The 14,529-nt window shown below is 34.4% G+C and overlaps 2 protein-coding genes across 12 annotated transcripts in view; both read right to left on the reverse strand.

Annotated features, from left to right (window-relative positions):
- Positions 1 to 14,529, reverse strand: part of LOC127854821 (secernin-3-like) — a 204,174-nt gene that overhangs the window by 134,000 nt on the left and 55,645 nt on the right. The window lies entirely within an intron of this gene.
- Positions 1 to 14,529, reverse strand: part of LOC127854813 (uncharacterized) — a 150,960-nt gene that overhangs the window by 80,603 nt on the left and 55,828 nt on the right. Inside the window, exon 1 of one of the 11 annotated variants that reach the window (XM_052389866.1) lies at positions 11,767 to 12,035. The exons of 8 other annotated variants lie outside the window; for them this stretch is intronic. In XM_052389866.1, the coding sequence (XP_052245826.1) occupies positions 11,767 to 11,789 (23 nt within the window). In that variant the 5' untranslated portion in view covers positions 11,790 to 12,035. Of the gene's footprint in view, positions 1 to 4,738; positions 4,995 to 11,644; positions 12,036 to 14,529 lie in introns of those variants that run through there. 2 more of the 11 variants (XM_052389875.1, XM_052389867.1) reach the window with 2 other exon arrangements.

Genomic DNA, 14,529 nt, shown 5'->3' on the forward strand with positions numbered 1-14,529 from the left:
GTTTTCTATCCCTTTTTCTGGGGGTTGGGTGGGGGTTGGGGGTGGGGTCAATAAATAAGCTGCAAATATTAAATCAACAATTTGTCTTTCAGAAAAACTGATGTTTTGTGGTTATTTGTGTGTGTCCTTTAGACACATTACTGGATGAGGTAAAAGCATAACCTATTTTAAGAAAGTTTTAGACGAATGACCAGAATCAAACTGAGTGTTGATAAGAGAAGGCACTAAACACTAATTGCCCCTGTCTCAGACCCAAACTCTGTAGCTTATAAACGGCGATTCCTGCAGTTTGGCAAATGCCTTTTGCCCTGTAATAAACCTTTACTTATTACGGGTTTAAGCTTAACATGTTTCCAGCAGTCACATCCAATTCTCTTAAAGCTGCCAAAATAAATTGTTGACAACATCAAATTAGCCACAGCCATAAATCGATCTAAACAGTGAATTGAGATCGTTATCAACTTGAAAACTGATACCCCTGATACTATTTCCCTCTATCAAAGGCTTTAAAGCAAAAACACACACCACCAACATGGCCATCTCGATAAAAAAATCATCAGACCATAGGTGGTGGTAACAAGAATGTAAAACCACCATCCTCACAATATGATTTCCTAACTGTTGCCATAATTGAAAATGATAGCTGTAAACAGGCCTTTTACATGTCTCAAAATTGTCTAGAGGAATCGACTGGACGGTCATTCATTGTCCATAGCCAATGGTCAGTGCACAAAGGACAATGGTCAGCAAGCGACCCACCCTTGTCACATTAACTCGTTCCCTGAAGCGTTGCAACGTTAATGTACGAGGTGTCAAAGAGTGGTCAGTCAGGTAGTAAGACTGCATTCCTATCAAACTTCCAACACTTTACTAGTTATTAAGAATAGAGACTTCACTTAACCCATTTATGCCTAGTGTCTAGAAAAAAGGCCAAATGGCAAACAGCGTAGACCCAGATGAGACGCCTAAAAGTGTGACCTTTACCTTGGAGATATTGACGTAATTCTTCCGCGCGACACACCGTCCAATGATGGTGAACAAATGTGCCAAATGATTTTAAATGATTTTAAAATCTCACAATGAACAACATAGTTATGGCCCGGACAAGCTAATTTATGACCATTTTTGACCTTTGAACTCAAAGTGTGACCTTGAACTTGGAGATATAAACGTAATTCTTTTGCGCAGCACAATGATTTTAAAATCTCACAATAAACGACAAAACGACAAAGTTATGGCCCGGACATGCATTTTACCTTTGAACTCAAAGTGTGACCTTGACCTTTGAGATATTGACGTACTTCTTTCACGCGACACACCGTCCCATGATGGTGAACAAATGTACCAAGTCATTTTAAAATCTAACGATAAATGACATAGTTATCATGTCTGGACAAACTTTCTCTTTAAAATGCACTAAGTGACCCAGTGACCTAGTTTTTGCCACGGCATGACCCATATTAAAACTTGACCTAGACATCATCTAGATACATCTTCTGACCAAGTTTGGTGAAGATCGGATGAAATTTTCGGGACAGACAGACCGACAGGCAGACAGACAGACAGACCGACCAAGTGACTCCTATATAGCCCCCATTACCAGTAATGGGGATATAACTGGTTTGTTGCTCGGCAAAGTCTGTTGTCAGATATTTCAACAGTTGCAATAACAAATATAAATTAAATGTTAGATCCTATCAGTGTCTTCCACACATCCAAATATGGGAGGGTGGACAGATTTGTATAAAAAGCCAGGTGCAGTGAGAAGCTGGGAGAATAGAATTGAACGTAGAGATGTAAAGATACAAGTAGTATGAGATACTTATTCATTGGTGTATATATTTATTATCATAGTGTGCAAATAAAATGTAGTGTATATACTGTGTTGTGAAGTTATGAACTCGATCCCCCTTCGAAAATTGGAACAGGTTTAAGAGGCTTAAGAAGCATTGTCAGGTAGTTGAACAGCATTCTTAACAAATAATCAACTTTTAACTAGTGAAAATAAAATGCACTTTATGTCAGAAGCAGTTTTTGAATTTTATTAATAGAGAAGGGACAAGGCACAAATCACACAATTACCTGTATAACATGTTTTAAGAAAAGAAATAATGTTATTTTTGTTTAACTCTACTTTTATAATGGTTATTTATTAACCGTTTGATATGAAATGAATATACTGTGTTTTAATCTGTTGACGCCAAATTTTGTTGACATTTTCAGTGTATTATGTAAATTATCTATGTAATTTTGCTGTTTCCTCTGTTGTTGTTTATATATAGTTGAGTATGAATACTTAATTCAGTGTGTACATTAACACACAACACTCGCACGAGTAATTTATTATTATCTTTATTTACGGTATTTTTTCACGCATGTATGAATGTTTATATTGATCACGATGAGCTGTTATATGCTTAAGTGAATGAAATATTTGTTCTGTTCTGTAAATGAGAAGTTAACATTGCATTTGACAGAAGCAATATTACATATGGACAACAGTAATGTCATCCAACAGTTTTGCAAATGCTTTTTGCCTTGTTGTTTTCAGGGGTCATATCCAATGCTCTTAATAATGCCAAAATAAATGGGTGCAGACATCAAATGAGCCACAGCCATAAATCTATCTAAACAGTGCATCAAGATTACTATCAACTTGAAAACTGATACCCCTGATAGCATTATACCCTCTATCAAAGGCAAACACAAAAACACCCATCAACAACATAGCCATCTCAATACAAAAAATCATTAGGGGATATGTGTCAGTAACGAAAATATAAAACCACCATCCTAACATTATACTTTCTTAACTTTGGCCATAATTGAAAGCGATAGCCGTGAACAGGCTTTTTACATGTCCAAAATTGCCAACAAATCAACTGAACAGTCATTCATTGACCACGACCACTAGTCAGTGCACAAAGGACAATAGTGGACAGTGGTTAGCAGCGACCCACCCTTGTCACATCAACTCGTCCCCTAAAGCGTTGCAAGGTAAATGTGCGAGGTGTCATAGAGTGGGTTTCAGGTAGTGGGTCTGCATTCCGATCAAATAACTAACACCTTAAACAGGTGAGTCCTGGTCTTGATGTGGAATAAAAACAAACGGAAAATGAAAAAAAAGGAACAAAATAATTATCATCCTGGATTGATATTGTAACAATTGTTAATAAGTGTTGTTTGTTTTCAGAAATTAATCTGGGTCTTATCAAAAAGGGGTTTAAAATAGATGGCACTTAAATTTCAGTATAAGTGTTGAAATTTTCTCACATCAATTTTTAAATGTTTACTTAATTCAAGAAAATCCACTAAAATGTACACAGCAATAATTTGAACCAAGGTCATTATTATCTTAATCATAACAACATCTGCTATCTTTTATTGATAAGTACTGTTAAAACTTTCCCTTTATATTAACCCATTTATGCCCAGTGGACTCTCCCATCCTTCAAAATTGGATCAATTTATTTCCAAAATTAGGGATGTCTAGTATACTTATTTCTATATTTAGAATATTTATTACTGAAAATCCTTTTAGCAAACAGCGCAGACCCAGATGAGACGCCGCATTATGCGGCGTCTCATCTGGGTCTACGCTGTTTGCAATGTCCTTTTTTCAGGACGCTAGGCATAAATGGGTTAACATTTGTATCAGAAATCATTAACTTGTAAAACAAGGTTCATTATTATCAACTACCTTTATTGAAACACATTGTGCTGTAGGCTGTTACATCTAAATCTGTCATTAATTAAGCAAATGTGCTGTGAATTATTGTTTTTCTGAAACTTTTGTTGTGGAAGAGAAAAATAAGTGAAAAAAATAAGTAAAAATAAGTAAATATGAAATTCAAAGTTTTAAACTCTTTACTTTACTCAGCATGCACATCAAAACATTTACTTTTTAAGCAAAATATACAGATTTTCTTTAATTGATAAAAATCATGAAATCCTTTTAGAAATTACAAGTCAATTTTGTAGTGTTAACAGGGAACTTCTGCTAAAATGTTCTGAGTATTTGCATTTCTAAAAATCAATTAAACATAATCACAATTTTATATAATGTCACTAATCAAAAAAATCTTGTGTTTTTCTTTCTTGCATACAAGCTGCTAAGATAATACTTTATGACAAACCAACAAATATCAATGCAAGATAATTACTCATTTCATTTTCGCTTAAACGCTGTATTTTTTCACTAAATTACTCATTAAGTTGACATTTTCGCGAAACTTTTTAATACAATCCTGACTTACTATAAGTGATTCAATAAGTCAATTAAATTCGGTATTCAAAGTGAGATTAAGAAAGTCAGGGTATAAAAAACACTTTAAACTCAAACCAAAAATAATCAATGTCTAAATATATCTGCTTAACAATACCTAATCCCAGGCGATTTTTATTCTTCCATTCAGGTAAAAAGCATCCTCCACAATCACTATGGTAAACACACTTGCACAGATAAAAGAAACCCCTAGACACCTTGAAGCTCTCCTATAAACCTTAGTTCAATGTATTGGTGCGTTAAATAGCTATAATATTATATAAATAAATTGTATACAAATTCTCAAGTAGTGGAGTGTAACTACTAAAACCTCGCACTCTAGAAAGTAATAACTGTTATTATCACAACAGCAGCATTTCATAAAAACCAGACAAGCATTACGAACCTTTCAGAAAGTAAATTAAAATTTCACACCCAGCGATGGTTAAAGTAAGTAACTCACTGACAACTTACCTATTTTTCGTCCATTTCAACATTTTTACTGAAGCGTGAATTCATTCATCAATTTCAAATTCAGTGTGCGTACATTTCACTTTCAATGGTTTCTACTCATCAATTCAAATTCCTATTGTGGCCATGGCAGAAAGGGTTCCCATATGGTATCCAAAAATGCATTTTGCATGATTATTCTGATGAAATAAAATACAAAATCACTGAATAAACTCTTGTAGTGGATCAAAATTAACTCCTGATATAAAAAATTCAATTTCCAATCGCACAACCCTGAGCTATAGTGAAAATTGTCCCAATCAATTCTTTCATCACAATTTTCTCGGATGACACAAGAGGTGAATTGTCTAGAATCGTCCACTAGTGAATAGAAACACAACTTTTATTCCCATAAAACTATGTAGGACTGTGTTTTTGTACACGAAAATGACCTCTCAACGAAGTACAATCAATCCATTCACACAACATTTCAAGCCGACAGTTATAGTAGCCAAGTATTAAAAATCTTGCATTGAAATTTAATGCTTTAATATCGATGGGAAAAATGCTCGATTAGTACATCTTTGACATGAAATCAATCACAGCAGAAGATATTTACTTTCAATATTTTAACTAGTGGCGAAATTTAATATCCCTAAGTGGACTTTCAATAAACTAAACGCAAATTTCGCCCCCAACTAAATTGACTGGTTTCAAAATTTTAATCTTATCAATGGGAGATCTGTTTAAAAATATTTCACTAATATGTCAATAAGCATGCACAGCCAACTGAAAAGTACATGCACCATTAGGACCATTTTTAACAATAGAAAAAAATGTCTTGTAAAAAGGAACCATGCTTAATTTAACCAAAAAATGTTACACAGAAAAAAACATTTAAATTCCTTGTATTTTTGTGATTTGCAGTTACACGAAATAGGTAAAATTAAAAAAATGGAAAGATTATTTAAAACATCACCTTTACATGGAAACTTTCATTACTTAAGGTATTAAACAAACAAAATCATTCTTAACCGTTTTTTTTAACACATGTGAGACCAAAATTTGGGAAAATTTGTTTAAACATCTTTAGAAAATAGATATCAACATTCAATCAATATTAAATTAAATTTCTGAAATACTGATACAAATATTAGATATTTCTTTGAATAAATCACGTCTTGTAAATAGATAAAACTGTCTTTCATTTTACTGGAATTCAAATCCTCCATACAACAAAATGAAGTTTAACAAGGGCTGTTTGCAAAATGTGCATGCCCCCCATATGGGCTGTCAGTTGTAGTGGCAGCCATTGTGTGAATACCTTTTTATCACTGTGACCTTGACCTTTGACCTAGTGACCTGAAAATCAATAAGGGTCATCTGCAAGTCATGATAAATGTAACTATGACGTTTCATGATCCTAGGCCTAAGTATTCTTGAGTTATCACCCGAAAACCATTTTACTGTTTCGAGTCACTGTGACCTTGACCTTTGACCTAGTGACCTGAAAATCAATAGGGGTCATCTGCCAGTCATGATCTATGTACCTATGAAGTTTCATGATCCTAGGCAGGTTTTTTTTGGGGGCTCAATTTTATAGCCGAAATTCGGCTATATTCCCAATCGCAAAAAGTATAGTTTTTTCTTAACCAAATTTTCAATTTTCTAAGTATAAAAAGGGCACATAATTCTGTCAAAATGCACGCCAGAGTTATCTTACTTTGCCTGCCCGTTCCCCTCATGATAGTAAGTAAGTGTACCAAGTTTGAAAGCAATAGCTTTGATACTTTATGAGAAAAGTGGACCTAAACACAAAACTTAACCAGACGCCGACGCCAAGGTGATGACAATAGCTCATTACTTTTTTTCAAATGACCTTGACCTTTGACCTAGTGACCTGAAAATCAATAGGGTCATCTGCAAGTCATGATCAATGTACCAATGAAGTTTCATGATCCTAGGCATAAGCGTTGTTGTTATCATCCGGAAACCATTTTACTATTTCAAGTCACCGTGACCTTGACCTTTGACCTAGTGACCTCAAAATCAATAGGGGTCATCTGCGAGTCATGATGAATGTACCTATGAAGTTTCATGATCCTAGGCCTTAGTCTTGAGTTATCATCCGGAAACCATCTGGTGGACAGACATACGGACCAACATGTGCAAAACAATATGCCCCCTCTTCTTCGAAGGGGGGCATAAAAATATATAAATTTAGTACACAACTATACCTATAATAAACACAGACAGATCAATGACATTTATACATTCACTCAGATGATTTACATGATTATAGTATTGTTAACATGCAAACTTGACACCAAAACAATAATATATAATGATGATAAGTTCCTTTAAATCAACTTCAAACAAAAATCATTTGTTAAATTCTCGGTTTTGCGTATTTGAAAATACAAGAACGTCAATAATGAATATCAATTACAAATTAATTAATACAGATGAAACTAAAGCATCCTGTCTAATTATAACAATCAGATATCACAAATTGTAATCAGTTATATCAAATATTAACTTCATAATTTTATATTCCTCTTATCACATGGTTCATATGTTTCAATAACAAATTTAAATACTGATTCATTAATACAAACATTCATTCAAATACCACGTTCATTAGCTACCATCACATAACACAAAATTCGAATCCTTATAATCCTTTTAATCAGATTTTACATTTAATATTTTCCATTTCGTATATTTTCACCTCGCTTCAAATACACCACATGCCTTTCGGAGTCTTCATAATTGCATAATTCAAATAGAACACATCTACTACTTTGAAGGCATTTGATTTTTCAAGGAGTCATTCCCTCACTTAGGTCTGAATTACTCACAACTCATTTCCCATTTTTGATCACAAAACAGCTCAATTTACAGTAACAGCCGGGACAACACATAAAGGCACAATAGAAAATATTTAGTTTCAATCCATACAATTGTAAATATAAAATAATCTAATAACAAAATGATCCTAACAAATTGTTTTGCATACCACTTAATTCAATTTAATCTATATAACGTGTACAGTCATGTAAAACATACGTGTGCATATCAGGATATGAATATGAGGCAAACCTCAAAATTCATGTTTAAATCGTTGTTACTGAAAAATAGGTGTAATTATCCGTTGCATTCGCATATTTCACTAACAACTTAATTCACACATGGTAAAATAAGTGTAATTGTCCTTTGCACTAACATATTTCGACTCATTTGAAGTCCAATTTTGTACAATTTACGGCGATCACTTCTATAATTATTTGTATTGCTCATGTATACCCGACACATATCCCTTTGTTCAAATATCTCTGAAAGGAAATGCATAAGAAATAAAAATGTTTGTAATTAGTCTATGCACCCATGTATTCAATGATATTTAATTTCCTCCTTTGAACAAATTGCCATATACAGTTTCAAACTTCCTTGGAAAGATTTCATCTAAAATATATCTATGATCTTATCACCAAGCAACAGACCAATTGCTAAAATTATCAATTGAATAAATACATTTGAACAAAATAAATTCATCATCCAGATAATCAACTATTATTATTTACACACACATAATTTCATTCACTGAAAAACAGCTTTTAAAACCTGGTAATTAATAAAGCTATGAATGTGCAGGTTAAAAGGGCAAGTTTTTTTAAAGCAAATACGAGCTTGAATGCAGGATTTGACCTTCTTGACCCTCCCCCAGGATGTATTAGTACTTACATGTGCTACTATAAGCACGATGTCCAACAATATCCAACATATATCTGTATAGTTGCTTACATGCTTACAAATACATGTATGACACAGCAAAGTGTAGCAAAACAAAACATCTTCATCAGCTTAATTGTTACACTAAATTATCATATTTCTTAATTATCTCTTATTGTCATTATATCAATTCGATATGACAGAAAATAATTTAAAACATGCATTTTTTTTCTTCATGCATGTTCAATCAATGTTTGTTTGTTACCTAGCAATGAATTAGCAAAGATCATGCAAACCTATCAATCTTTTGGAATATAGGACCACAAATGTGGAATCTTCTTAAAGCAAAATATAATCATGCAAAATTCTTCAAGCAAAAATGTTTATTAAGCTATCTATCGGAGCAAAAACAATTACTTCCAACCTTCCAATCTTTCCACATCAAAAACTTTTCCAATAAATCTTTGCTGATATAAAGACCATGTCTTCTTATCTTGTCATAGAATAAACAAAAACCTTCTCAAAGTCCAGACCCCACTTACCAAATCTGTTCAGAGCAAAGACCAAACCGTCCCAATCTTTTCGAAGCAAAGACCATATCTTCCCTATCTTCCCATAGCAAAGACCATACTTTCCCTATCTTCTCATAGCAAAGACCATACCTTCCCAATCTACTCATAGCATAGACCATACCTTCCCTATCTTCTCATAGCATAGACCATACCTTCCCTATCTTCTCATAGCAAAGACCATACCTTCCCAATCTTCTCAGAGTAAAGACCATACCTTCCCAATCTTCTCAGAGTAAAGACCATACCTTCCCAATTTTCTCATAGCAAACACCACACCTTCCCTATCTTCTCATAGCAAAGACCATACCTTCCATATCTTCTCATAGCAAACACCACAACTTCCCTTTCTTCTCATAGTAAAGACAATACATTCCCAATCTTCCCATAGCCAAGACCATACCTTCATACTCTTCTAATAGCAAACACCACACCTTCCCTCATAATCTTCCCATAGCAAAGACCATACCTTCCCAATCTTCTCAGAGTAAAGACCATACCTTCCCAATCTTCTAAGAGCAAACACCACACCTTCACTATCTTCCCATAGCAAACACCACACTTTCCCTATCTTCTCATAGCAAAGACCATTACTTCCCTATCTTCTCATAGCAAAGACCATACCTTCCTTACTTCTCATAGCAAAGACCATACCTTCCCAATCTTCTCATAGCAAAGACCATACCTTTCAAATCTTCTTAGAGCAAACACCATACCTTCCCAACCTTCTCTGAGCAGAGACCTTACTTTACCAATCTTCAGAGCAAAGACTATTACTTCTAATCTTTTCAGATAAAAGGCCATTCATACACAATACAGTGCAAAGACCATACCTTCCCAATCTTTTCGAAGCAAAGATCAAAGCAGCCTTATCTTTTCAGAGCAAAGACTATACCTTCCTAGTCTTTGTTTGGCAAACATCAAACCTTTCCAATGATCTCAGTAAAAAAATCACGCCTTCCCAATCTATTCAGAGCAAAGACCATACCTCCCCTATTTACTCAGAGCAAAGATCATACCTTCTCAATATTCAGAGCAAAGACCATACCTTCCCTATCTATTCAGAGCAAAGATCATACCATCTGAATCTTCAGAGCAAAGACCACACCTTTTCTATCTACTCAGAGCAAAGATCATGCTTTCCCAATCTTCAGAGCAAAGACCATACCTTCCCTATCTACTAAGAGCAAAGATCATACCTTCCCAATCTTCAGAGCAAAGACCATACCTTCCCTATTTACTCAGAGCATAGATCATACCTTCCCATTCTTCAGAGCAAAGACCATACCTTCCCTATCTACTCAGAGCAAAGATCATACCATCTGAATCATCAGAGCAAAGACCACACATTTTCTATCTACTCAGAGCATAGATCATACCTTCTCAATCTTCAGAGCAAAGACCATACCTTCCCTATCTACTCAGAGCATAGATCATACCTTCCCAATCTTCAGAGCAAAGACCATACCTTCCCTATCTACTAAGAGCATAGATCATACCTTCCCAATCTTCAGAGCAAAGACCACACCTTCCCTATCTACTCAGAGCAAAGATCATGCCTTCCCAATCTTCAGAGCAAAGACCATACCTTCCCAATCTACTAAGAGCAAAGATCATACCTTCCCAATCTTCAGAGCAAAGACCATACCTTCCCTATCTACTCAGAGCAAAGATAATACATTCACAATCTTTTCAGAGCAAATATCATATATTCTTCAGAGCAAAGACCATACCTTCCCTATCTACGCAGAGCAAAGATAATACCTTCGCAATCTTTTGAGAGCAAAGATCTCACATTCCGAATCTTCAAAGCAAAGGCCATACATTCCCTATCTACTCAGAGCAATAACCATACATTTCCAATCTTTTCAGAGCAAGGAACATACTATCTCAATCTTACCGAGGCAAATACTATACCTTCCTTATATTCTCAAAGCAAAGACAATACCTTCCTAATCACTTAAGAGCAAAGATTATACCTTCCCAACAGGGCTTTTTTTCCTTCTTTGGGACCCGCCAAAAATCGGCCCTTTCCCCTCAGATTTTTTTTCCCCTCAGCAGTTAAATTTTCCCCCAGACTTCATTTTTTTTTTTTAACTTTTAATACATAAGTTAACCTGATCCAGTGTAGAAAATATAACATATTGCATAATTAAATTATCTGTTGCCTTGATTTTGTTTTAAAAACAGCAAAATATGTTGAATTCATTATTTAAGACTTTCCTTATTTTCCCCCAAATCCGGCGTTTCGCATGATTTTTTCCCCAAAAATCCGGCATTTTGCGCGATTTTTTTCCCCTCAAAAAAGGCCGGGCCCTTTCCCCAAAATCAGATAAAAACCCCTGCCCAATCTTCTCAGAGCAGAGACCAACCTTCCCAATCTTCTCCAAGCACATACCATAACTCAACAATCTTCTCAGAGTAAAGATCATACATTCTAAATCTTCTCTGATACAATGACACTAATTTCCAATCTTGTCAGAGCAAAGACAAAACCATCACACTTTTATCTGAAAAAAGACTTTTCCAATCTTTTTAAAGCAAAGACTTTAAATATTAAATACTGTAAGTTTTGTAAGCAAATCTCATATCTTACCAACAACCATAAGTTAAGCCCATCCCAAATTACCTGAAGACCGAATCCTTTCAGTTTTCTTGGAGCAAATATTGTTAATATCGTAATTTTCCCAATTATCTAGGAGTATGGTAACTTTTCTGAGATAATTGTCAAGAACACATAAGAATACATACCTAGGTTTTATATAAAAATCCATTGTATAATGTCAGCTACTCCATTTCTTCTTTCTATTATACATATATCCAAATGGAAAATTCATATCAGTGTGCATATTTCACTCATAGTTGGTAGTGGACTTTTTTATAAGTTTAAAAATAAAACTAAACAGGAAATTCCAAACATCTCATAGAATACAAATCAGAGCTAAGTTTACATATGATATGCAAGTCTGTTACAGTATATTGATCAAGACTGCAACATTCTCACAACTGCATGTCAGTCAACACAAAAGTATTGATCAGAAATCAAAACCAGCAATCATTTGAATGTTTACTCACTCATGTCAGATCAGATTGTAAATCAATACAAATATGGAATTTAATCTTCAGTTTGTGTTTGAATCACCTCCAAAGATAAACTGCATTTGTAAACAAGCATTTCCATTTGAGAAAAGTGGGGTGGGGTGACGCCCAGTAATGTATTTTACAGTTATCTAAGAAAATGTATGTTAAACTTGTAACCAAGAGTTCATGTCAAACAGTTTTGCCTCCCTTGATTAAGATTTAATGAAGAAAAACAGCTAGTCTAAGAGCAAATAGGCAGTGCATGGAAGTGAAACTGTTTTATACGACCATGCTAAGGTAAATGGGCCATAACTTTGCAATATGTTTGATCATCAACAATTGCCTAGATATCATAATTTGAAAAAATTTTTAGACTCAAGCTTTTGTCCTGGGTAGTAAAATTCCATTTGAGCTTGGGTCGGCTTAACGAAATATGAGTGAGCTAATATATGGGCTAGCATTTGTCTTGACTCCAGCAAAACTACACCTTAAGGTTATCGGACAAATCCATGTTTATTTCTCCAATTTGGATAAAGAAAAATCACTTTTACTGCAATTTGAAAATTTAGATACTTAAAAGAATTGACATTTGCCCCTTAAAGGGGCCTTTTCACAGATTTTAGCATTTTTTTAACTTATTCATTAAATTCTCTATATTGATAAATGTAAACATTGGATCGTAAAAGCTCCAGTAAAAAATCAAGAAAAAAAAATAAAAAAGGGAAAGAACATTGCCCGGAGCAGGTTTCGAACCAGTGACCCCTGGAGTCCTGCCAGAGTCCTGAAGTAAAAACGCTTTAGCCTACTGAGCTATTCCGCCGAGTACACATTCTTGACGTATTTTATACCTTATATAAGCAATCTTCGTAGTTTCACAAAATTTAACGACAAAAACAGAACTCTCCAAATTATTCAATCGTTTCGCGTTGCAACGCTTTATAATTTTTAGGTTTTAAAATCGTCAAAAGATGCATATAATGGCTATATTAGAGCATGGTTAATGTTCAGTATTACTGTTTCCTCACAAATATCATAACTAAAACGAAAACTGACGAATCTGAAACAACTTTTTTCAATTTTGTCAATTTACCAAAGCGTGAAAAGATCCCTTTAACAGTTACCTTGACCTTTGCACATGGGGCAATACTGTCTTTCACCATATGATGAGCATTTGCAAATAAAATGTTTTAAAATTGCATGATGAATGACAAGGCTATAGTCCAGACACGTTGTTTTGGGGGCAAAATTTAACCTTGACCTACACTAAGTTTGACCTTTACCTTTGCAATAGGGAGAAGTGTTACATGTGATATTGCATCTTTTCATGGTGGACATCGAATAAAAGTTATTTTAATTGCATGATGATTGACACTGTTACAGTCAAGACAAGATTTTGATATTAGACCTAAAAGTATGACCTTGACCTCTGAGGTAGTGATTTCAGAGTGTGTTTTTTTATATACAAAATCGGGTTCGGTAATCGGCCCCATTCCCAATGGAAAAAAAAAGGTTTTCCCAAATGGGAGCTAAAAATTCCAAATGGAAGATTTAAAAAAAATGTATTTATATATTTTTTGTTGATCTAAATATTTTGTTCAACTCCCATCCATGTAAAATCAACTTTAGAAAATATAATACTACTAACACTTGTATTCTCAATTTATAAGCATTCTTTATCAAACCAACAACACTAATTTTCCAATTTTAGTCAAAACGCAGCAAATTTTCCCAGTCCAAAGGGACCTGGCCCCATTCCCCAAATGGTGAAAAAACAACAACACTGGAAATGGGTGTTGATTCCAACCACTAATTTTCACACCATGTAATCTCAGGATGATAACCTATCCAACAAATGCCAAAACAGTTTTTTAACGTCTCCAAATACTATGAAATGCTTCTTTTGGCTTTTTCTGGAAACTTATCAAAACAGAATCAACGCAACAACAAATAAAATATCAATCAAGGTGTAGCCCCTGGTCAAGCTGCCAAATACCAAAGTTGCCTAGAAACGGTGGACAAAAGTTGAATGCAATTCCATTACAGATAACTTACATTTGTTTGGCAATGAATTAACATTATCTCTTCAACACTTTCCTTTAAAGCCAGGCCGCTTTTGACCTAAAGATTAGCCCATATTGAAGTTTAAACTAAAAATTGCACAAAGAGGTGACCTATTTAAAAAGAAATTTAAAACAAGAATGTACCAGGTGAACTTACTTACCGGTAATTACTAACATTTTTCTTTATTAAGGCAATCAGTAATAATTTGTGATATTTTGAATCTCAAGTACAGACCTACTTTCTTATATGGCCACGATAAATTGATCATTTGCTGGACAACATTTTCCCCTACACTTCAAAGCAAGCAGAATAAAATAAAAATAATATTTTTATTAAATTTCCGATACTATCATCAGCAAGCTCAATGCGCAG

Source organism: Dreissena polymorpha, chromosome 13 (assembly GCF_020536995.1).
Source record: "Dreissena polymorpha isolate Duluth1 chromosome 13, UMN_Dpol_1.0, whole genome shotgun sequence".
NCBI classification, from domain to species: domain Eukaryota; kingdom Metazoa; phylum Mollusca; class Bivalvia; order Myida; family Dreissenidae; genus Dreissena; species Dreissena polymorpha.